The following is a 24447-nucleotide window of genomic DNA, read 5'->3' as shown; positions in this document are numbered from 1 at the left end:
ATTTATTCTTTTTTTTTTTAAATGTTTATTTGAGAGAGAGAGAGAGAACAGGGGAGGGGCAGAGAGGGGGGGAAGAGAATCCCAAGTCCCTGATCCGGGGCTCAGACTCGCAAACCGATCATGAGCTGAGCCAAAATCAAGATTTGGACACTTTACCGACTGAGCCACACAACAGCCCCTAAATTCATTCTAATCAGCCAACCCTGACCACACATAGAATGTGTTTCCCTTATTATTTCTAGCAATTTCAGTTACACATAGTAGAATTTTTAACCCTCGGAAACTTAATTGCTAGTGAAATCTAAGTTAAGAAATTATAAATTGTCTTTTCCATTACCATTATATGAATTAGCAGACTAATAAATACTTTTTTATGACTTTAAGAAACATGTGCTTTCTCACAGAAGATTTGTCAGAGCAGCATAACACATGTTTACTAGTAGACCCACATAGCTTTATAGTTCCTCTGTAAAAGGAAGTAAAAAGTGGATAAACCGATATTCAGTAATTAATGTTTCAGTATTTTATCTTATTTGGAAATAATATGAATAGTGAATGAATTTAACGCAACTCATCGTTTAACTTAACCTAGCAAAACTTTAAAGTTCCAGGTTAAAAAAAAAGATTTGGGAAAACTATTTAAAAATTCACCTAAAAACTTTTTATCTAATTTACATCCATTTAATATACTTGTTCTTTACTGTGTTTATTTTTTAACATTTTTAAAGTTTATTTATTTATTTGGAGAGAGAGAGAGAGATGCAGAATGCCAAGCAGGCTCTGTGCTGAGGCTCTAACTCACAAACCAAATGATTATGACCTGATTGAGATCAAGAGTCAGTTGCTTAACTGACTGAGCCACCCAGGTGCCCCTTTACTATGTTTAGTTTACCCTCCAAAAGTTTATTAAACAAAGTCACCCATCAGCCCAAGCAAATTTTTCTTGCTGACAAATTTTGTAACAGATAACATTAACTCATTTGATTGAGAAGCCCAGGTGGAATAAGATTTGTATGTAAGTATTTTATTCAATGTTGATAACTCTTAAGGAAGGTTTATTTTAATTAAATCAACAAAGTTAAGCTAACTTAAGCACTTAGGTGATATGCATTCAGAAAGCATTTGGGTTAGGGGTGCCTGGGTGGCCCAGTCGGTTAAGCATCTGACTCTTGGGTTTTGCTCAGGTTACAATCTCACAGTTAGTGAGTTCCAGCCCTGCATCAGGCTCTGTGCTGACAGTGCGGAGCCTGCCTGGGATTCTCTCTCTCCCTCTCTCTTTGCCCCTCCTCTGCTCTATCAAAATAAAAAACTTTAAAAGAAAGAAAGAAAGAAAGAAAGAAAGAAAGAAAGAAAGAAAGAAAGAAAGAAAGAAAGAAAGAAAGAAAGAAAGAAAGAAAGAAAGAAAGCATTTGGGTTAGTTTCTATTATATTTTAACAATTTTTATGAATACTTTAAGCACTTATTTAAGTCCAGTTAAATAGAGCTTTTTTACAGACTAATTTTAGTAAGACCGTCCAGAGGCAGAAAATACCACACATCTATAACACACATATAATAGACACACATAAACATGTAAACAGAGACCTTATAACTTGTGTTTTTCATTTTTTTCTTGATAAAAACTACCTTCCTGAAGTTGTACTTTAACATGTACATCTCAAAGGCACCAGGAAAGAATACAAGTTACAAGTCATTTAAGATAAATAGAGGAGGTTTGGGGATTGTTTAAAATAAAAATAGATGAATTTTGTATTGTCTCTAGGGCTGCATTTCTAGTTTTGTAAAGAAGTGAGTAAATTTAAAGATCTAATTGGCTTTGTTCAACAGTTCATGAATCAGGCAGCATCCCATTTAACAAACAGAAAAGAGCTTCAAAGGACTATAGAAAGGAAAGTTTTTAAAGGCAGGACAAGGAAGTCATAAACCAAAAAAGAGGATTATTTCAGGCAAAGTCACCTCCCCTTGAGGAACAAAATGGTCTTATTAGGCAGATTATTACCTCATTGGTGCTAACAAATTCCAGACTTGACCTGTTAAGATTACATCCCTGGGGAAGGTTGAAACTGCAATTAGATCTGGAGAAACAAAAACATAGTTATGAAGGAACTTGTCTATTCTTTTTTTTTTTTTCTTTTTTAAGTTTATTTATTTTGAGAGAGGGAGAGCATACAAGCAGGGAGGGACAGACAGAGAGAATCCCACTCAGGCTCCGTTCTCACAGCAGGACTCAATCTCATGAACCTTGAGATCATGACCTAAGCCAAAACCAAGAGTTGAACATTTAACCTACTTAGCCACTCAGGTGCCCTGGAGCTTGCTGTTCTTGATTACTGGTTGCATTCTTATTCTGTAGGCACCAGATACCATTGAAGATTTTTAAGAGAAAGCAGAACACCTGTGTATTTTTTTTTTTTTAATGTTTCTTTTATTTTTGAGAGAGAGGGAGGGAGACACAGAATCAGAAGCAGGCTCCAGGTTCTGAGCTGTCAGCACAGAGCCCAATGCGGGGCTCAAATGCATCAACCATAAGATCATGACCTGAGCCAAAGTCAGACACTTAACCAACTGAGCCACCCAAGTGCCCCAACACCTGTGTATTTTAGTAAGCCCACGATGTTGGCATTTTGAAGACTAAGTTAGAGGTACATGAAACTAGAGACACACAGTTAAGAGACCTAACAGTATCCTGAGTGATAAGTAAAGCCTCAAACCAAGGCTATTGCAGTGACAATGGAAAAAAGAAATATAAAGATTGAGACTATGTAATATAGTGGTCTATTTGGATGTGAAGGTTAAGGAAGAAAGAAATTAAGAATGCAGGTGTCCACCTTTGGTATATGCTGTTAAAGGAAAAGAAAAATTAGCCATGACACTTAATGGTGGTAAGGTAGACTTTATTCAAGGGGGAGCTATTACAAAGAAGTTTTATAGTAGGTGAGAAACATTGGGCTTATCTCCAAGTACAACTGAAAGAAAAACTGGGAATTAATAACCAAGGAGTAGTGTGCAGATCAGTGGATAAAAATTTACTGAGGGAAATGCTAGGGGTAAGGGAGGATTCTGTCTAAACCGACCTAATAGGGTTTATACTGAAGGCAGGTCAAGGTGATCAGATATCAACTGGGAGATGTTGGAGAATGAGGAACCTGATTAGATATTGAGGTTAGGGATTCTGATTAAATTGTCTTAGCATGGTTCTTGCTAAATCTGAACAATATAGAGGACAAACACAAGCCAGAAAGAGAGGTCAGGGGCACCTGGGTGGCACAGTCATTTAGGTGTCTGACTTTAGCTCAGGTCATGATCTTGCAGTTTGTGAGTTCAAGCCCCTGTCGAGCTTTGTGCTGACAGCTCAGAACCCGAAGCCTGCTTCAGATTCTGTATCTCCCTCTCTCTCTCTCTCTCTCTCTGCCCATCCCCACTCATGCTCTGTGTCTCTCAAAAATAAATATTTAAAAAAAGAAAGAAGAGTTCAGGAGAGCATGAATGGTTTGGTCAAGAAGAGGATCTTTCAGTGGTGACATTCTAGAACGTTGATAAAGAATACAAGAGAAGGGTATAGAAGAATTTCAGGCTGGGGTATGCTGAGTTTCAGGTCTCTAGGACATCAGAGTGGAGAATGCCCTGTAGGAAGTTTAAGTTTGGGCATAGTTGTAAATAAGTATCTCTTAGCATGTAGTAATTAAAGCCAGGAGATCTTTCAGGTGTGAAAATGAGAGAGAGACAGAAAGAGAGAGAAAGAGAGCTCTCACAAGTGAATAGATAAGAATACAGCAAAGATCAGAATCCTGGGAGAACATCCACTACCAAAGTACAAGCAGAGAAAGAGAAATCTGTAAGGAAGAATTAGAAGGACCTCTCAAAACTTAAAAGAGAAAACTAGGAGCTTCCATGGTCATAGAAACCAAGGAAGGGAATTTCAGGAGGGAGTGATCAGCAACTACAAATGTTAGATAGATATCTAATAAGATTAAGTCTGAAAGGTGTTCATTGACTTTAGTAATTGAGATGTTACTGGTGATATCTGCAAAAGCAACTTCGTGAAGCAGAGGAGCCAGAAAGCATATTATTATAGACTGAAGTTTAATGGTAGTAGAGGAAGATGCTGTAGAATATGAATAGTCTACTCTCTATGAACTACTACAAATTAGACTATCACAAAAGTTTGAGTCTGAGGAAAGAAAATGGAATAATAGGAAGTGGTGTATGGAAAAGGTTTTCATTTTTGTGCAGTGGGGTTTTTTGGTGGGGGAGGGAGTTGTTTGGTTTTAAAGATGAGTGCGTTCAGGGGCACCTGGGTGGCTCAGTCGGTTGGGCATCCAACTTGGGCCCAGGTCATGATCTTGCAGTTGGTGGGTTCGAGCCCTGCGTCAGGCTCTGTGCTGACAACTCAGAGCCTGGAGTCTGCTTCAAATTCTCTGTCTCCTCCTCTCTCTGCCCCTCCCATGCTCATGCTCTGTCTTGCTGTGTCTTTCAATAATAAATAAACATTAAAAAAATTGTTTTTAAGATGAGTGCATTCAAGGGAAAGATAGTAAAGTTTAAGAAATTATGATCAAAAAGGATTGATGGGTTTGAATATGGTTCATGAAGAAATATGAAGGCTTGGGGTCCAGAAAAGAGCTAAATGTGTTGCTTATCTTCATGAGTAAAATGGGTGTCCTGCATCCTGAAACTGACTGGAAGGAAGAAGGAAAGGTCTCAAACAAATATTTTGGTTGGGTTGACTGAAGGCAAGAAGTGATGGAATTCTATTCTAGTGGCTTCTGTCTTCTCAATGACAGAAGAAAAAAAATCATCTAATTAAAGTAACTAATGATATCTTCTTTGCTTATAAACTGCTGGACACTTGCTTATTGAATGAATGAGTGAATGAATGAATGAATGAATGAATGAAAAATACTAGAAGAAGTATGCCAAATATGAATAGTGGTTCTTTGGGATTGTAGTATTATTGGTAATTGTTATTTTCTTTAAGCTTTTCCTTATTTGCCACCATGGAAATGTATATTTTTGTAACTGGAGGGAATGTTCAATTGATGAAACTTTGATAAAGCTTACATGGAAGGTAGAAGCTGCTCAGAGATAAGTAAACATGATTTTGACCAAACATGACAGCCTAGTGGAAGTCTGATTATTTGGGTGTCCATTGGTCTTATTGCAGGTAAACTTAATGCAACAACTTGTTTAATTTAGTAGTTATTTCAGAAATAACATGTCTTTAGACTGGAAGTTTATAGTGTCAAGGCCAAGGGCACATTGTCCCAAGATGTGCCATTTGGCATGCAGCTTATTTAGAGCTGAAAACATTCAAGGCCCAAAAGACTCAGAAACTTTGATCTCCATCCCCTAACTGCCTAAAAGAATTTAAAGGATCTGCTCCCAGAAGACAGCTATCACCACAGATAACTACAGTATAATATAAACTGGGGGTGGTAGACAGGGAGGAACTTAGCAAAGTCCCTTTGTTAAAATTCCTTTCTGTGTCCCATTGTGTCTGTGTGGCCCAGCAAACATTTGTTCAACAAACACTTACTCTTTTCATCTTCCCATGAATTGCTGTCCTTTTCTTGAAGTCCCAGGCCCCTACCCTTATCCTTAGTTCAGGATAACACTCATACTTCATTTTGCCTGTCTTTAGAATCTCATATCTTTGTGGATTCCCCATACATACGAGATTAAATTTGATTCTCTCCTGTTAATCGGTCTCATGTCAGTTTAATTCTTAGATCAGCCAAAAGAATTTTAATGGCAGAGAAAATTTTTTCCTGCCCAACAGTAGCTTCAGTAACTCCATCCTTTAAAATAACTTGAAAGTCAGGTGGTATAGAAAAGTCCTTGGAGTTAGTAGAACATGTAGTTTGGAGTTCGGGGCATATGCTGGTTGCATGATCCTAAGTGAATAGCATTTATTCTAGCCAACTCTTCTCATTTGTAAAATAGGAAAAGAATATTCCTTACTAACGGACTTTGATAATTGAATGTGAAGTATATGCAAGTTTTTTTTAATAAATATGTAGTCATTTTACCATCCTATCTTTTACCAAATAACAATTGCTTCATTAAATTTTTCCCAAATATATATATAAACATAATTTTTTTATAACTTCATATATGTGTTGAATCGTTCTTTTAAGGAAGGATCCAGCAGGGCGCCTGGGTGGCGCAGTCAGTTGAGGGTCCGACTCTTGGTTTTGACTCAGGTCATGATCTCATAGTTCGTGAGTTCGAGCCTCACGTCAGGCTCTGCACTGATGGCTTGGAGCCTGCTTTGGATTCTGTCTCTCCTCTCTGCCCCTCCCCAGCTTGTGCTCGCTCGCTCTCTCACTCTCTCTCAAAAATAAATAAACTTAAAAAAAATATATCCAGCTTATTTATACATTTTGCTATATTCTGTTTCATGCAAGAAATACCTTCTTGGTCTAGCTGGAAAACGTTCCGTATTAATTACTGGTATCACCTGGTATTAGCACTTGTTGACAGGAATTGAACTTTGGAAACACTTTTTTTTCTTTAGTTTTGGTTTCAACAGATCTTAAAGCTCAAAGTTTAATAAGACTAAATGTGGTTACTTTATTACTTTTTGGAAGGAAGCACTGACTAATAACCAGTTAGCAGACATCAATGAAATCACTATTCATACTTCTCTTTTCTCCTAGAAAGTAAACAAATTGGAAACTAGATAGCTAACAAAATAGATCAAGTCTAAGTAAAGCTAGACTTCAAAACTAGAGGGCAAAACAACTTATATGTACTAATAAATTAATATTAAAATGTTAAGAGTATATGTAATATGTATAATATTGTTACAGTATAGAGCTTAAAGACACTCCCACAGCTACTAGTGGAAGAAGTTATTGGTATCATTATTTTACTGAGAATTAAGCCACATTTTTTATTCCTAACCAATGCCACTCTGCATTTAAGTATTATATGTTAAAAAACATAAGTTTTTTTGTTGTTGTTTGAAATTCCTCTTTGGGGAATAATAAATTTGGGGTATAAATGATAGGTGAGAATAACATGGTTCAGTTAGTAGACTTGATAATATGAAAGTTCTATAACTTATTAAGATGTTTTTGATGTATGGTTGTGATTTCTCAACCAAACTTTTTTTCCCCGAGTTAAATACAATGATAACAGAAAGCAGGAGAGGTGTAAGAACTCTGAAAGAAGAAGTTCAAAAGCTGGATGATCTTTACCAACAAAAAGTTAAGGTAAGAACTTTGTCATAGTCTATATAGGTGAGCCAAACTATGTCATAATATTTACATGTTCCGACATCTAACTGAATCTCTAAGCCATATCCTATAACTTGTGTTTTAGTCTCATCTTCCAAAGTTTATTTTAAAGAGTTATTTTGTTCTTTTAAAGGATTTTTTTCTGGAATTGGGCTGTTATATCCTAGAACATGTTTACTGTCTAATTAATATTTTAGACTTGTTTATAAGATTCTGCATGCTTGTAAGACCAAAACATGTTTTAAAAATAATCTCTTCTACCTTTTATAGAGATTTAGTGTTAAGTACTCCTAAAGCATAAACCTCCAGTAAGGCCTGTGTATGTGGGATAGCCTGTAAAGAGTCATTGCAAACTGACTCTCTTGACCAAATTTCAAAGACCATTCGTATGAAATCTAGAATGTGGGTTCATTTCCCACCACCTCTAATTCATCCCCTTTCTGGCCAGCATTTTACTTAGGGAAGCACTCATGTGACTGTTCATTACCACCTATCCAATTTAGGTGAAAATTTTAGTCATACCAATATTATTTACTTGGTTACACCAAAAAAGTAGCAGGAATTGAAAACTTATCTCTTGGCCTTGTACTGTATTATGTTTAGGGACTATACATTTTGTTAGGCAGGGTAAAATTTTTAGAAAATATGCCACGGTAATGTGATCTACATGTGAAATATGAGGCAATTGGTAATCATTTGTATATTTTCATATGTTCTCCATGACAGTACCTCAGTTTATTCTCTTAAAGCACTTCAGTGAAAGGCTCTCATATTTCATTTTGAGAAACCTAAGAATTGATGACCCTGAGCTCCTTTGCCTGTGCATAATTAATACACTTGTGAAATAAAAGTAGTATGAAAGTGACCCACATTTTTGCCTATATAAAAGGCCTTTTTGATGATCATAGGAAAAATTCAAATCAGTATCATAAGATTTCCTATAGTACATACTTGAAAGTACTGCTGAGTGAATTCTATACAGGCCTGTTGAGAAGGTCACATTTAGATTGCATTTAGGTTGACACTATAAAATTCCCAACGGAGCATTTTAAAGTCTCTTACATGTAAAATAGTACACATTCTGAGAATACAAATGGTGATGCGACCTGATTTTTTTCAATGCTTCACATATATATGGTACGTAGAGTATACATAGTATATGGAGTATATAGAACTTGAGTATCACACACCACAAGGGTGGCTTTATCTTGATAGGAAGCTGAAGAAGAGGACAAAAAATGTGCCAATGAGCTGGAGTCCTTGGAGAAGCACAAGCACCTGCTGGAGAGCGCTGTTAACGAGGGCCTCAGTGAAGCTATGAATGAATTAGATGCTATTCAGCGAGAGTAAGTTTGTGTCACCAAGATTTATAATGTGTATTTTCAGGTTAATTATTTAACTTTTTACTAGATCTTCATTTATTTGCTTTGATTTATATTATAGAGCTATTTGGGGGAGAAGGAGTAATGAACAGTACTTACATGAAAGCAGCTTATAACTTGAGATACTGTCCCTAAACAAATATATTCTGCAACTATTATAAAAAATCATTCCTTTTTAAATGTTTTTATTTATTTATTTTGAGAGAACACATGCATGCAAGCAGGGGAGGGGCAAAGAGAGAGGGGGAGAGAATCCCAAGCAGGCTGCATGCTGTCAGCACAGAGCCTGATGCAGGACTCCATCCCATGAATAGATCATGACCTGAGCCGAAACCAGGAGTCAGATGCATAACAAGACTGAGCCACCCAGGTGCCCCAGGAATCATTTATTTTTAGATCTAATTAATAAATAACTTTTAAACCCTGAAAACAACATAAAATTTTAAATCAATTTAAATACTTTGGCTATTTGTTAGTATTTTTAAGATATGTATACTTTCTAGAGATCACATGTATTATATAGTAAACTATATACTATAAATCATACAATCGTTCTATAACACAACTTGTGTCCTCATAATAGGCACCACAAAATCATGCAATAAAAAATCAGGACTTATAGGAAAATTGGGATTAGGGCACAACACTCAAAATCTCTGTCAGTGACACACAAACAAAAGATAGGAACCTAACAAAAATGTTAGCACAATTGTACACATTGTAAATGGTTAAGAAATACATAAATGCTATGATAAATATGACACTTTATCTTAAAAAGACTTGAAGTTTGCCTATGGGAATGAGCATTCAAGGGTTGCAACTTGTAAATTATTGAGATGGGGTGGAAGGAGGATTACCTAAAATCAGATGGAAAGTTTTTTTTTTTAATGTTTTTATTTATTTTTGAGAGAGAGAGAGAGAGTGAGTACAAGCTGGGGATGGATAGAGAGGCGGACAGAGGATCCAAAGCAGGCTCTGCACTGACAGACCCAGTGTGGGGCTTGAACTCACAAACCATGACCTGAGCTAAAGTCAGACACTTAACCAACTGATCTACCCAGGTGCCCCTCAGATGGAAAGATCACCAGATGTGGATGCATGTGGCTCATCACACAATGCAATGAACTGACAGAGCTGGTACACACACACATTTGTGGGCTAATGTGTTTTGTGTATTCCTTTGCATCTGGATTCAGCTGAGTACAGCTTTCTACGTTCACTTAGTGTTTCTCAAGAAGGTAAAGGCATATAGGAATGCCTGGCTGCCTCCGTTGGAAGAGCATGCAACTCTTAATCTCAGGACTGTGCGTTTGAGCCCCATGTTGGGTGTAGAGAGTACAAAAATAAATAAATAAACTTACAAAAAAAAAAAAAAAAAGGAAGGAAGGAAATGGCATAAGCAAATACAAATTTTGCATTATGCTCAAATTGCTACATAATATATCAGTCCAGTTGGAACAAATACATATTTCCAAACAAGCAGCATAACTATATATTATGTTACATTTCTCATCGCTTCTCGGCCTTTTGGCTAAGATCAAGTGTAGTATTATGTTACATTTCTTAGAAGTTCTTCATTATCAAATTACACACTGTCAAGTTTTCTCTCTTGGTTTCCCTTATTTTAAACCTTACATAGGAAAAGTTTTAGCCACATTGTTTATTAACAGTAACTAAAATAGCGACATCCCTTTTTGAAAGAATATTCTGCCTTTTTGTGTATAATTCTCTCATGCAACCTATGTAAAATCAACATACCGAATAGGTAATCCATATGCTCTTTTTTCTAAAGTTTCAATAAAGGGGCCCTCAACTAAAAAATTTTCACTTTTAGGTTAGAAGTACAACCCTTCAGAAAATCATACCTCTTCATTTGCTTATTTGTAGTTTAGGGATAAAAAACTCAGCTGAAGGGTTTTTTGGCTTGCAGTTTTTGTTTTTAATTTGAATTTGCATGCCTAAAGGTAAAGACTCCCACTCCCCCATTCAAATGTATTTAATGCCTTGCCCCTGAAAGCATTTAAGTTTACAGTCTTTTTGGAGATTCAATTAAGACCATTTGCTCCCAGGTTTTATATGTTAAAGCATGAGGTTTTGGTGCTGTATTGTTTTGTTGCTTGCAAAGGATCTTTGAAAATGTTTTTTGGTGTCAATGGTTGAGAAGTAAACAGCACATATACAATCACAACGTGGTCTTATTGAATATGAAAAGAAGTGAGCTAACTAGAACTGATACATTAAGTTTTTCCTAAGCAACACAAGTAAGACTGTTTATTCTACAGATACCAACTAGTTGTGCAGACCACAACCGAAGAAAGACGAAAAGTGGGAAATAACTTGCAGCGTCTTTTAGAGATGGTTGCTACACATGTAGGGTCTGTAGAGGTAAGTGTATGAAGGTCTCCCCTACATGCTAAGAAAGCTTTTTAAAATGATATTTCCGTTTTGCTTCTACAGATACAAATGATAAATTGCATTTCTATGGAAAATATGTTCTAGTGAAAATTTATCAGAAGAATCTTGTTTAGTGGTATGGTAAGGGGACATCTGTGCATTTCATAAAGTAATCTGTTTTTTTCACATAAACAGCATATAATGATATTTATTATATCATGATGTGCCAAGCCACATTCTGCATACTGAAAACATATCAACACACTTTAGAATCCACTAAAATGAAAGAACATGTGTTATGACAAATATTTTTCCTCTCTGTTAATTTCATGTAGAGTACTTATAAAATATTGAATAGAGTACTTAGGAAACATGAAGCATAGCTTGAAAGTTCAACAATAACACTGTTCCTCCAATCTGCTGTATGGAGTCCAAAAGCCAAGGCAAATGCTAAACTTTAAAATTCCTGGGTAGTTTTTTAGATGGCAATATATTTCCAATTGTGAATGGATTAAGAGGAAAAAAACTCATTATATCACATTGACAGTCTTCCATTTATTGAAAACAGAACATATGGTATTGTTACAGCAAATACGTGACACCCAGAAAGAGACAAGTGACACGCACTCGGAAAATCAGAAAAGACTGTTTATTTTGCACCAGTGCTAGCCCTGAGGAGTCACCTGCAAAGGCTGAGCCCTGAGCCCTGGTGCTGGCCTTCTTTCATGCCTGGCTAGCTTCTAGGCACTTGGAAACATTCTATTGGCTGCACCATGGGGTGGGGTACTATCGGTTGTACTACATGGGCAGCTGGCTGATGCAACTGAGGCAAGCAAGATTACAGAAGCCAAAAGCATGCAAGGGGAGTATCCAGCCTCAGACATCTGGCTGGCCCCTTTTTTATCTGCTCTTGCCCGCATTCCTTCTCATTACCCCCTCTTGATTCTCAGGCTTCTGTTGCCTTAGAGAAAATCAGTTTGTGGGGGGCAGGGAACCCCTTGCTGTCACAGGAGGAGGGGCAAAAACCATTCTGGCTTCTTCCTGCTGAACAGGGGCATCAAAGGGAGGGGTGTGATAGGTAGGGTTCTTCATCCAATGGGGAGTAGTGACAGCTATAATGGTCCAACTGGAGCATCATCTGGAGTTTATAACTTCTAGGCCAGAGGAAACAAACCTGGTTAGCATGTTCAGAATATAAGGACCAAACAGGAGGGCTATGAAAAGCATTAGGAGAAGACCAGCTAAAGGGAGGATCCAGGATGCCCAGTTCCATATGTTGCTCCAAGAGTTCCATGAGTCTGCTAATTCTTGCCTCTGTTTGATGATCCACTCCCTTAGTTGTTGGGCCATATCTCTAACTATCCCTGATTGGTTAACATAGAAGCAGCATTCCTCATTTAGAAAGAGATACTGTCCTCCTTTGTCAGGAGTTAACAGGTCTAGCCCTCTCCCGTCTTATAAGACTACTGCTGCTAAGGAGTCTACTTGATCCTGTAAAACCACGAGACATTTGGCCACTCATTCTATGTCATCCATTAGGTCCTTGGATAATTTATGATAATAAGTGGTTGAGGAGTTAATAGGGTAACATTTACAGTTGCCTGTGTGATTGGAGTAGCTGCTTAAAGGGGCGGGGGGGCCTGTGGAAAGCAGAGCCATCAGCCTCTGGCCAGACTGGGATTGGTATCATTGAGGAGGCGATGAGTTGTACTCAACACCTGGTGCAGACAGGGATCTAAATCAAGTGGTCTGCCCAATTCAAGTCTAGGCAAAGGCCAATAGGTTGGGTTAGCAGTGACCCAACAGGCATGGAGAACATCAGGGCAGGTTGGATCAGGCAGCCCCCAATAGCGTCTTATTTTTATTTTTCCCATCCAGTAAGTTCTCCCATTCCTGTTAAGGTAGTGATCCTCCTAGCATTATAACATCTGTCTGGCATGTGGGGATAAACAATGGCACAGAGGCATGGTATTATCTCATCTTTTATGGCCAGAGGAGCAAGAGAAGGAATGGGAATAGGGAAGGGAATATGAGCAGAGGAAGAGATAGTGGAGTAATAGGGCAACCTGGGCCTGTAATATAGGGCTTTCCCTCATGGAGGCAAAAGACAGCAGAAGATCCTTTGACACATCCCTCCAGTCAGGGAGGAAGGTTCCAAGAGTGGCAGTGGTAAGTGGAACAAGTACACGGTAAGTGGAGAAGATTCCTTTTGAGCATGTTAGGAACAGGTATATGTGCAACAGGGATAGGAGACAAGGCTGATTCAGCATTGGAGAGAATGATTCCATCCTGAGGTAGGAGACAGTTATAAAGGCAGAGAACAAACATGCAGAGAAAGATATCAATCACAACTCAGATCATATACAGCTAAGGAGAATAAGGCAGCCTGACACTAATAAGTAGAGGAAGGCTAACAAGGGTTTGTGACTGAGGTGCCAATCTGCAGGAATAACTTGTGTCGGCCCCTACAGCAAAGAGTATAGCAACAAGTATGGAAAGAGAAATAGGGATGACAATGAAATTTGAGAGAACAAGTTGCTGTAATTCACTTAGGTCACTTCATGATTTCCTTAAGCTTCTGGTTATAGAGTGTTCTCAGGTGTTGGCTGCAGGCTGCTTATCGTCTGCCATCTTCTTAAGGGTGATCTGTAGAGGACTTTTCTGGTTAGCAGTTACTTTCCATTCCAAGTGGTTATCAGGTGACAGATGGGCTGCCTCTACTCGTGAACGGTGGATCCAGGCAGTTAGTCCTGCAACCTTGAGGGCTATGGGCATGGTTAGCACAACTAAATAGGGTCCCTTCCAGGTAGGTTTCATTGGTTCCCTTTGCCGATCTTTTATCCAAACCTGATCCCCAGGTTTTTGAGGGTGTAGAGTTGTTCCTAGGGAAATGGGTATCTTGTCTGTCACCCATCTATGTATCTCAAATATAGTTTTCCCTAATCCTTTTAGTTGTTTTTGTATTTCCAAATTCCCTAGCTCTGTCAAGTCTCCCCTGAATTTGACTAGTAGGTGGGGTCTTCTGTATAGGATCTCAAATGGGGAGAATCCTATTTTTGTCTGTGGTGTACAGCATATTCAGAGAACTAGGGGTAGTATATCTGGCCGGGGCAAGTTAGTTTCCTGACATAGTTTGGCCATGGCTAATTAAGGGTCTGGTTCACACATTCCACTTTCCCTGAACTCTGGGGCCGGTAGGCTGCATGTAAGTTCCATTGGATACCTAGGGTTTTGGACTTGTTGCAGCACCTCGGGCACAAAGGTTGGGCCGTTGTCTGAGCCTATGGTTAACGGCATTCCATGTCTGGGAATGATACCCCTTAGCAGAGCATTAGTTGCTTCTCTTGCTTTTTTGGTGAGTGTAGGGTAGGCCTCAACCCAACCTGAAAATGTGCAGATGAATACCAGAAGAAATTTATATCCTCCACTGGGTCTTATTTTGGTAAAGTCCACCTCCAAATTTTCAAAGGATGCTTGACCACAGCATTAGATTCCCATGAGCCCATTAGGGCCTTATTTAGCGTTATTTTGAGCACAGGGGCAGTGTTGAGAGATCGAGGTACAGAGGGATGGGAGTCGAGCAATTACATAGTAACAGCTCAGTAAGATTTCAAGGGCGGTTTTTCCTAGGCGGGTGAGCTCATGCTTTTGGGAGAGCCACCTGGTGGGCTAGCTGTTCCCATATATATACTCTTTGGTCTAGAAGTACCCACCATCTTTCTTTTGTCTGGCTTCTCTTTTCCTGTTGTGCCCATTTTGTTTCTTGGATTATGTACCTTGGGGAAGTTGGCAGTTCCAGGACCAGCATGATTTTTGAAGGTGTTTTTTGTTCTCCTGCTGCTTGTTTAGCTGCAACGTCTGCCCATCAGTTACCTTCTGCCACTGAGTCTTTTTCGTGTCCCTTGCAGTGAATGACTGCTACTTCCCTTAGTTCCCAGACTGCACTTAATATTTTCAGGATTTCTTCCTGATTTTTTATTTCTTTTCCTCCTGCAGTCAAAAGTCCTCTCCTTGTAGAGAGCCCCATGTATATGTAAAGTGGCAAAGGCATAGCGCAAGTCAGTGTGTATGTTGACCCATTTGTCTTTACTGAGTTCTAGTGTTCTTATTGGGGCCCACAGCTGCTCTTTGGGCTGACCACCCTTGTGGAAGGGCCTTTGCTTCTATGACCTCAAAATCAGAGATTACTGCATAAGCGGCATGTCTTTTGCCTTCATTCATGAAGCTGCTGCTATCGGTGTACAGGATGAGGTCAGGATTTTGTAAGGGCCTGTCTGATAGTTCGGGTCAGCTAGAATATACTTCATCAAGTACCTCTAAACAATTATGCTCTGGGGGCCCCACCGCTGCCAGCAGGAAAGTGACAGGGTTTAGAGTTTTTACAGCTTCCAGTCTTATTCATGGGTCTTCCTATAGTATTCCCTGATATTGTGTCATCCCAGCATGAGTTAGCAAGTGTTGCCCTCTGGCATTCATCATGGTAATAACAGAATGGGGAACCTTAATATTTAGGTTTTGTCCCAACATGAGTTTATCTGCTGCCTTGATTAAAAGTGTGGTGGCTGCCAGGGCCCTCAAACAGGGTGGCCATCCTACTGAAACTGAGTCAGTCTGCTCTGAAAGGTATGCCACTGGTCTTTGCCAAGGTCCAACGAAATTCCTGGGTGAGAACCCCCAGGGCTACCCCATTGCTTTCATGTACGAACAGGTTGAAATCTCGTGGTACATCTGGGAGTCCCAAGGCTGGTGCCTCTGTAAGTTTTGTTTTTATGGTCTTGAATACCTCTTCTTGATTAGGGTCCCAAAAAAGGGGTGCCCTTTCTTCCCCCCTTTAGTGCTTCGTATAGAGGTCTAGCCAACTCCGAGAACCCTGGGATCTATATTCAACAGAATCCTGCTGCTCCCAGGAACTCTCGGATCTGCCCACGGGTAGTGGGAACTGGAATGGCACAGACTGCCTGTTTCCTTTTGGCTCCCACCATCCATTTACCTTGGGTAATTTTGAAGCCCAAATACTTAACTTCCTGTTGACAGATCCGTGCCTTTTTCTTTGATACCCGGTATCCCGCCTCTGATAGTAGCCTGAGTAGGGCCCTGGTTCCTCCCAGCTTTTGGTTTGCATGCAACTGGCTAGCAGGAGATTGTCCATTTATTTATTGGAGGAGTCCCATCCCGGAAACCTGGCTAAGTCAGATGGCAGCGCCCCACAAGTTTGGTGAATTTTTGAATCCTTGTGGCAGCCTAGTCCAAATGAATTGTTCCTGTGCTCCTGTGGTAGGGTTTTCCCATTCAAAGGCAAATAGGGGTTGACAATTAGGCCTTAGCTAGAGACAGAAGAAGATGTCCTTTAAATCCAGACATGTGAGCCATCCTGCCTCAGAAGGTATGAGTCCTAGTAGAGTGTATGGGTTAGGCAACCCTGAATGTAGTGTGATGACTGCTTCATTAATTGCTCTTAGGTCCTGTACAGGGTGGTAATCATTTGTCCCAGACTTTTTCACAGGCAGCAGGGGAGTATTCCATGGGGACTGACGTCATTTTAGAAGTCCCCATTTGAGTAAACTGTCCAAGTGTGTCTCGATCCCCAGGTGTGCCACCCGTGGGACCATATATTGGTGTATTTTGACTGGTTGAGTCCCTGGCTTTAGGTCAGTTAATATTAGGGGGTGGTTTTTTTTGCCAGACCAGGGTGGTTTCCTTCTGCCCAAATTGAAGGGAATTCAGCTTCTAGCTTGGGGGCCACAGTTGGCTCACCAGGAGGGGAAGTGTATAATCTCCGTTCCTCTTCTCGTGGAATCATCAAGGACAAAATCATGGGCTGGGTCTTTTCATTTAGGCACAATTGTATCTCTCTATCCAAAGTGAAGGCTATTCCTGCCCCCAACTTGTCAAGGAGGTCTCTACATAACAGTGAGACCAGGCAGTCAGGTAGATACAGGAATTCATGAACTGCTTGGTGACCACCCAGCTGGCATTGTTGGGGACCACAAAATGTCCTTTGGGTTTGCATCTCAGTGACTCCTATGATGGTGACTTCTCGACCAGACAGAGGTGCCACCTTCTGTGTCACACAGAGTGTTCAGCCCCAGTGTCGACCATGAAGTCTATTGTCTAGCCTTGGGCTTCATTTTGACCATGGGCTCATGGGGGTCCAGTTGGATAAAGCCAGTTTTTCCTAATCAGAGTCCACTCCTGCCAGTCCAATCAGGTCAGCCTTGTGTGGTTCTGGTTAGTAGTGGCAGGCTGGAGCAGAAGTTTTTGGTTTTCCCTTTTGGCATTTGGGGCATTCATTTTTCCAGTGTCCAGATTCCTTGCAGTAGGCACATTGATCCTGTTCCCGTGGTGCCCTTCATTTTTGTTCTTGAATCCCTTGTGGTTTCTGTGGGGCCCCTTCTAGAGGGGATGGTCGCCCCAAGGCTGTGACCAGCAGAGCTGCCTTTTGTTTCATTCTTTGGTCTGCCTCCTTTCTAGCAACTCAATCCCAATTTAAAAAAACCTTGTTGGCAATTTTCAGTAGTTCAGTGGGATTCTTTCTAGAGAATCCTTCCAATTTTTGGAACTTCTGTCTAATGTCACTTTGGGCCTATCCCATGAAGGTAGTATTGACCATGTGCTGGTTTTGGGGGGCTTCTGAGTCGAATGGAGTGTAAAATCTGAAGGCTTCACGTAATCTTTCATAGAAGTCAGCTGGACTCTCCTGCTTTTTAGGACCTCAGATACCTTTGCCATGTTGGTGGGCTTTTGGCCCCTGCTTTTACCCCTTGGAGGGAGGCAAGTCAGTATCTTTCTAATCTGGCCCTTCCCATTTCTGTGTTGGGGTCCCAGCAGGGTTCTCTTCGGGCATAGCCTCCCATGCCCAAGCCTTAAAGTCTAGTTGTCCATCTGGTGCCTGAGTCTGGAGCCTTTTTCTGGCTTCGGTGACTATTCATTGGTGCTCTTCTGTGTTGAAAAGGGTGAGCAGAAGCTGCTTACAGTCAACCCAAGCAGGGAAGTGAGACTGAAATATGAATTCTAGGAGATCTATCATCACCTGCGGCTTCTCAGAGTAGGGCAGTATGTGCTGTTTCCAGTTGAGGAGGTCAGTAGTGAAGAATGGTTGGTAGTAGAAAATTGATCCCCCCTCTCATAGGATCCCGTCAATGGCATCCTAGTCTCCCCTAGTCTCCCACAGTGGCATCTGAATTGCCATTAGGGACCTTGGACCTTGAGCTGTAGACCTAAGGCATCTTCCTACCGGTTCAGGTGTCTCTGGTTGGGGTGGACTGGCTGCTGGCGGAGATGAGACTGATGGGAGTAGACTGTCAGGCAGGCGAGGTTTCCCTCCCTCAATTGATGGGGTGCTGGGGGCATATGGTGGTAGAAATGGAAGAACTTCTGAATTTTCCTGGAAGATGGGGGGTAATTTTTTCTGCTGTGAGGTCTTCTTCTCGCCCCGTGGCACTAAGACCCTTCATTGTCCCTTACTATTAACGCAGAACCGGACTCAAGGAAGCTTGACTGGGGCTATTTCCAGCCATTGATCGATGTATGGGAATGGGTTCTGGTGGCCCGGGTCTCCAGTAACTACTTTATAAACAGCTTGGACTGTGGGGACATCTAGGGTGCCCTCAGGGGGCCAGCATATACCGAAGGTAGGCCATTCTAATTCACAGAGGGTGTGTAACTTCCCGGGGGTCAATTTGACCCCATAGTCACCTGAAAATCCCTTTTTAAAATTCTTAATCATATACTCCAAAACCGTTGGTTTTGAGGAATTTCCCCCCCAATCCTAGTATCCTAGATGGGTCCCTCCCAATGTACGATGTCACAAGACAAACACAAGAGAAGAGGTTGTTTTATCTGCCTGGCCACTCCCCTCATGGGGATTAGACATCTCTTAGCATTGGCAGGTCAGTATAAAACCCCTGACTTGGATCCTGCCTTGAGCCATATGAGGTCATCGGAATTTCAGGGTAGGACCCACTCAAGCTCTGTAACCAAAACCGTGGAGCACAGGCATTCAACACACACATTCAGACAGATTACAGACTTCCACCCAAGACTTCCCTGTTCTGTGTCGTACCTCTGTCGCCTGGGAGGTGATCAAGCTCCCCTTTCACCTCTAGAGTGAGCCTGAACTCACTCTGATGTCCCCAGGACACTTACGATCTGACATCCTGAAACAGGCCTTTTCTATTCCCCTGGAGTCCGTTCAAGCACAGTGGTGGCCGGCTGTTGTCAGGCCCGGCAAGGGTCGGGGTCCAGTGAAATCACCGGTGGATACGCCTTCCTTTCCGTCACATGGGCTGGTGATAAGTGGCCTCTCCGCTGGCCTCCAACAGTGGTGGCTCAACAGGCCAGCGTGGCTGTCGACTTCCTGGCCAACGCACCAAAAATGTTACAGCAAATACTTGGCACCCAGGAAGAGGGAAGCAACATGCACTCAGGGAATCAGAAAAGACAGATTATTTTGTACCAGTGCCAGCCCAGCAGAGTCCTCTCCAAAGGCTAACACCTGAGCCCTGGTGCTGGCCTTCTTTTATGCCTGACTAGCTTCTCGGTACTTGGAAACATCTTATTGGCTGCATGGGGGGGGTCACTATCGGTTGTGTTATGCAGACAGTTGGCCGATGCAAGAGGCAAGCAAGATTACAGAAGCCAAAAGCATGCAAGGGGAGTGTCTGCTTCAACATCTGGCTGGCCCCTTTTTTATCCTCTCTTGCCGGCTTTCCTTCTCAATATCCTACCTCCCCTCCTTTCTGCTAAAAGACATTGATCTGCATTTTCTTGTTTGCCAGTGCTCTTCACTTTCCTAAGAACTAGGAAAAACATGCTGGATCCTATATCACAAAACCTGGATTCTACCTACTTCTTCCTAATTCAGCCACTTAATGGTTCTATAGCCTTCCATGGATTCTTTTTCAACCAGTTAATTTAAATTTTAACCAGAGACCAGAAAACTATTTGAGTAATTACTTTCTCATTCTCCAAAGGATGATGTATAATAGATGCCTAAAATAAAAATTCATTCACAACATATAATGGTTGGCACATAATTGGCAAGTATGGAAGGAGCACATAAGTCTACCAATCATCTTTAAAACCTAATATGGGGAAATTTTACAATTGGTGAAGTTTGAAGAAAACAGGAGTTTGTATCTAATGGTATCTTTAGATGGAATATTTTTCCTCTGGGGCAAAGCATTTCTTTGAGCAGTTGCTGGTTGGAGCCTCATGTAGGTCCTCATGTGGCTTGGTATTCTAGACTAGGAGACAGCAAACTACATATAGTCCACAAGCCAAATTATTTGGCCCTTTTCGGGAAGAGGTTTCTGACTCCTGTTCTAGACTCCTTCCTTCTTGAGGGGCACAAAATCTTTTTTGTCTGTTTAGATGCTCAAAAATTGTTGTTAAGCTATAATAACTAATCCATTGTAGTATTGATGCATATAAACCAATCTCTCTGATTCAGAGTACAGAAATAGATGATGAGCAAAGACAAACTGATTCATGAGAGAGGTACTATTGCAAACCAGTGGGGTGAAATGAATTTTTCAATTAACGGAGTTGGGATTCCTACCTTAAACCCTAGAAACAAATCACTTCAAGATGGATTAAGAAATTAACGTGAGGCTAAATTTTTAACTTTTAGAAGAATTACGGGCACTATATATACACCTCAGGAGTTGTAAAGAAGTTCTTAAATTAGACACAAGGAGTACAAACCACAAAAGAAATTATTTATAAATTCAGCTTTGTTAAAATTAAGATCTCTATATCAAAACATAAAGAGTGGAAAGGTAAGCCACAAAACAGTAGATGATATTTTTTAAACAACTTAATAAAGGGAGGCACCTGGGTGGCTCAGTAGGTTGTATCCTGACTCTTGATTTCAGCTCTGGCTCGTGGATTCAAGCCCTGTGTTGGGCTCTGCTCTGACAGTGTGGAGCCTGCTTGGGATCCTCTCTCTGTCTCCCTCTCTTTCTGCCTCTCCCCTGCTCATGCAGTCCTGCTCTTGCTCTCGCTCTCGCTGTCAGATAAATAAAGGGAAGGGGCACCTGGGTGGCTCAGTCAGTAGAACGTCTGACTTCAGCTCAGGTCATGATCTCGCAGCTTGTGAGTTCGAGCCCAACATCTGGCTCTGTGCTGACAGCTTGGAGCCTGGAGCCTGCTTCAGATTCTGTGTCTCCCCCTCTCTCTGCCCCTTCTTTGCTTGTGCGTGCTTTCTCTCTCTCTCTCTCTCTCTCTCTCTCTCTCTCTCTCTCTCTCTCTCAAAAATAAACATTAAAAAAAATTTTAATAAATAAAGGGAAAAAAACAACTAATAAAGAATTAACATCCAGATACATAATGACCTCTGGAAAATAAGTGCAGAAAGTGGGCAAAAGACTTGAATGGGAATTTCACAGAAAGCTAATATGGCCAATAAACATATGAAAAGATACACCACTTCCCACCCTTAAGAAATTGGCAAAAAAAAAAAGTTTGAGAATACTAAATGCCAGCAAGAATATGGAGAATTGCAAGTTTTTATTTATACTGCTCAGGTTTTAAATTGATGTTAACAATTTTAGAAAACAATTTGGCAATAAAATGGTACAGTTCCATTCTAGGTATTTAATTAAATTTTTACACTGTGTGCTGGGGTACTGTACTACGTTGGCTAGTATTCCCCCCAAAATTCATGTCTATCCAGAATCTCATAACATGACCTTATTTGAAAATAAAGTCTTTGTGGATGTAGTAGTTAAGACGAGGTCATACTAGATTAGAGTAGGCCCTCAATCTAGGGACTAATGTCCTTATAATAGTCCATGCGAACATGGAGGCAGAAATTAGAGTGACACACCTGCAAGGTAAGTATTACCCAGAACTGCTAGAAGCTGGTAAGAGGCAAAGGATTCTTCCCTAGAGCCTTGAGATAGAGTGGCCCTGTCAGCATCTTGATTTTGGACTTTAATCCTCCAAAACTATGAGAGAATAAATTCCTGTTGTTTCAAGCCATCTAGTATATTGTAATTTGTTACAGTATAATTGAAATAGTAAGAAAACAACCTGGTTATTGGCAAGTACACACACCATATCAAAAGCATTAAACCATCATTCACATGAGAAAACACCCTATATTAGTTTCCTGTTGCTGCTATAACAAATTACCCCAATTTAATGGCTTAAAGCAACACAGATTTATTTCCTTATATTTCTGGAAGTCATGAGTATAAAATGGGCCTCCCAGGCTACAATCTTTCTAGAGACTCTAGAGGGGAATCTGTTGTTTTTTTCCATTTTCTAGAGGCAACTACACTCCTTGGCTTGTGCCCTCTTCATCTCCAAAGCCAACAGCACAGCATCTTCTATCCCCTCTGACCTCTTCTGTCTTTATATTTTCCCTCTGACTCTCACACTGCTGATTACCTCTTACCAGGACCCTTGTGATTATATTGGACCCACCAGGACAATGCAGAATAGTCTCCTTTTCTTAATATCCTTAACATAATCACATCTGTAAAATTCCTTTGCTGTGTAAAGATAACATATTCACAGGCTCTGGGGATTAGGCCATGGACATCTTTGAATAGGCTGCTATTCAGCCTACCATACCTGGGAACAAATAAAAATTCGTTTGTAGTAAAATGGATAAGTAAATGTTGATATATTCATGAGTAGAAACTATATAGCAGTACATAAATAAACTGAAACTATCTGCATTAACATCAGTGAATCAAAATACTGGGTGGAAAAAAGTCAAAGAATATTATATTTAATATCATTCAGTAAATATGAAGGTTAAAACCAGGTACCACTAAACTAGTATATTGTTTAGAGTTACATACATACATATCTGTGTGAGGTGGAGGGTAAAGTATAAAGAATAGCAAAGCACTGTTCAGGAGAGTGTTTGGCTCTGGGGAAATGATTAGGAAAGGGCATAAAAGGAGATTCAAGAGCATCCCTTTTACTCCTGCCCTTAACAGTTGTTACATGCTTGTTTGTACACTTCACAATTAAATTCTTTGAAAGAAATTAATGTTTTTTATATTAACAATTGTTTATTGTTTCTACTAGAAACATCTTGAAGAGCAGATTGCTAAAGTTGATAGAGAATACGAAGAATACATGTCTGAAGATCTCTTGGAAAATATTAGAGAGATTGGAGACAAGTATAAAAAGAAAGCTGCTCTACTTAAGGCTTCTGATGAATGAAGATAAAATTAAGCAAGAACTTTATTAACAAGTGTAAATTTTTAAATGTCCTTTGTAGGTTTGAAAAATCTCTTAACATATCCTTATACCCCTCCTTACAATGAAGTCTCATGACCATATCTTCCCAAGCCTGTGAAATATTTTTATATCTTTTATAAACCTAGTTTATTAATTTAAAGTATGTATAACCTGAAATTATGATAACTTGTTGGATTGTTGTCTTTAGGTGTGAAAGACTAGTTGTATTATGTACCCAGAGTTAATAAAATTACATCAATAAAGTGTGTTTTTCCCTGATTTCTCAACTGAACTTCAGATGGTCAGAAGATAGTTATTCTCATCTAAACCAGGAGTCAACAAACTGGACCACATGCAATCACACCCATTCATTGACATATCTGACTGTTTTCATACTACAATGGCAATGTTTATTATAGGAGACAGAGACCATATGGCCTGCAGAGCCAAAAATGTGTTCTATCTGGCCCTTTACACAAAGTTTGCCAGTCCCTGGTATAAACTATACAAATGTCAGGACTCTTTAACTAAAAACATGGTCCAACTCACTCCTTATTCAGAGCCAAGAATCTTTCTGGTTTCATGCTACCATTACTCTGAAATAAGCAGAAGAATATGGAATGTGAGAATCAGAAGAAATAAAATAATCTTCTTCAATCCCCTTAGAGATGAGAATTCATTTCTAGAGAAGTTCTCATTTACCTCTGATGACACCTCTTCATAGCAGTAGAAGCCACACAGGAAATTACACATTACACAACTCTGACTACAGCCAGCCACAGGAGCTGTGAAATACGTATGTTTTGGATGGTGAGGAAGTGGTAAGATTTTTGGAGGTCTAAATTGTTAGGAAGCTCCTTAAATTGAACTGACATCTGCCCCCAGTTGAACTTTCTATTCAAACTTTATTACAACTCTAATGCAAGTCAGAATGAAGAACATGTTAAAATGAAATGTACACAATATAAGAGCCCAGAATGGAATTCCAGCAAAACTTTGTGAAAGGAGGTCACACAGCCTGAGTGAGTGGGTTGAACAAAGACAGGTCATAATTGAGAGATAATAGGACACGATTAATAGTCACCAATGTAGTCGAGAATCTTGACTCTTAACATGCAGCAGAACCTTCGTCAATGATGGAAATATTTTATCTGCACTATCCAGTATGGTGCCAGCCATATGTATCTATCATGCACTCAAATGACACATCTGTTTATTACAAAGACAG

The 24447-nt window shown here is 40.1% G+C and overlaps 1 protein-coding gene and 1 pseudogene across 1 annotated transcript in view; both read left to right on the top strand.

Moving 5' to 3' along the window:
• Positions 1 to 23482, top strand: part of NDC80 (NDC80 kinetochore complex component) — a 62783-nt gene extending 39301 nt beyond the window's left edge. The window contains exons 14-17 of the mRNA XM_025931259.2: positions 7126 to 7218; positions 8458 to 8588; positions 10907 to 11009; positions 23064 to 23482. Coding sequence (XP_025787044.1) covers positions 7126 to 7218; positions 8458 to 8588; positions 10907 to 11009; positions 23064 to 23201 — 465 coding nt within the window. The 3' untranslated portion in view covers positions 23202 to 23482. The remainder of the gene's footprint in view (positions 1 to 7125; positions 7219 to 8457; positions 8589 to 10906; positions 11010 to 23063) is intronic.
• On the top strand, positions 10136 to 10218 carry LOC112868458 (U2 spliceosomal RNA; annotated as a pseudogene).
• Positions 23483 to 24447: the final 965 nt, after the last annotated feature.

This window comes from Puma concolor, chromosome D3, assembly GCF_028749965.1.
Source record: "Puma concolor isolate L17-30 chromosome D3, mPumCon1.1.hap2, whole genome shotgun sequence".
Classification (NCBI taxonomy): domain Eukaryota; kingdom Metazoa; phylum Chordata; class Mammalia; order Carnivora; family Felidae; genus Puma; species Puma concolor.
Note: the sequence above shows the minus strand (reverse complement) of the source record. Positions and strands in the feature narration are given on the sequence as shown.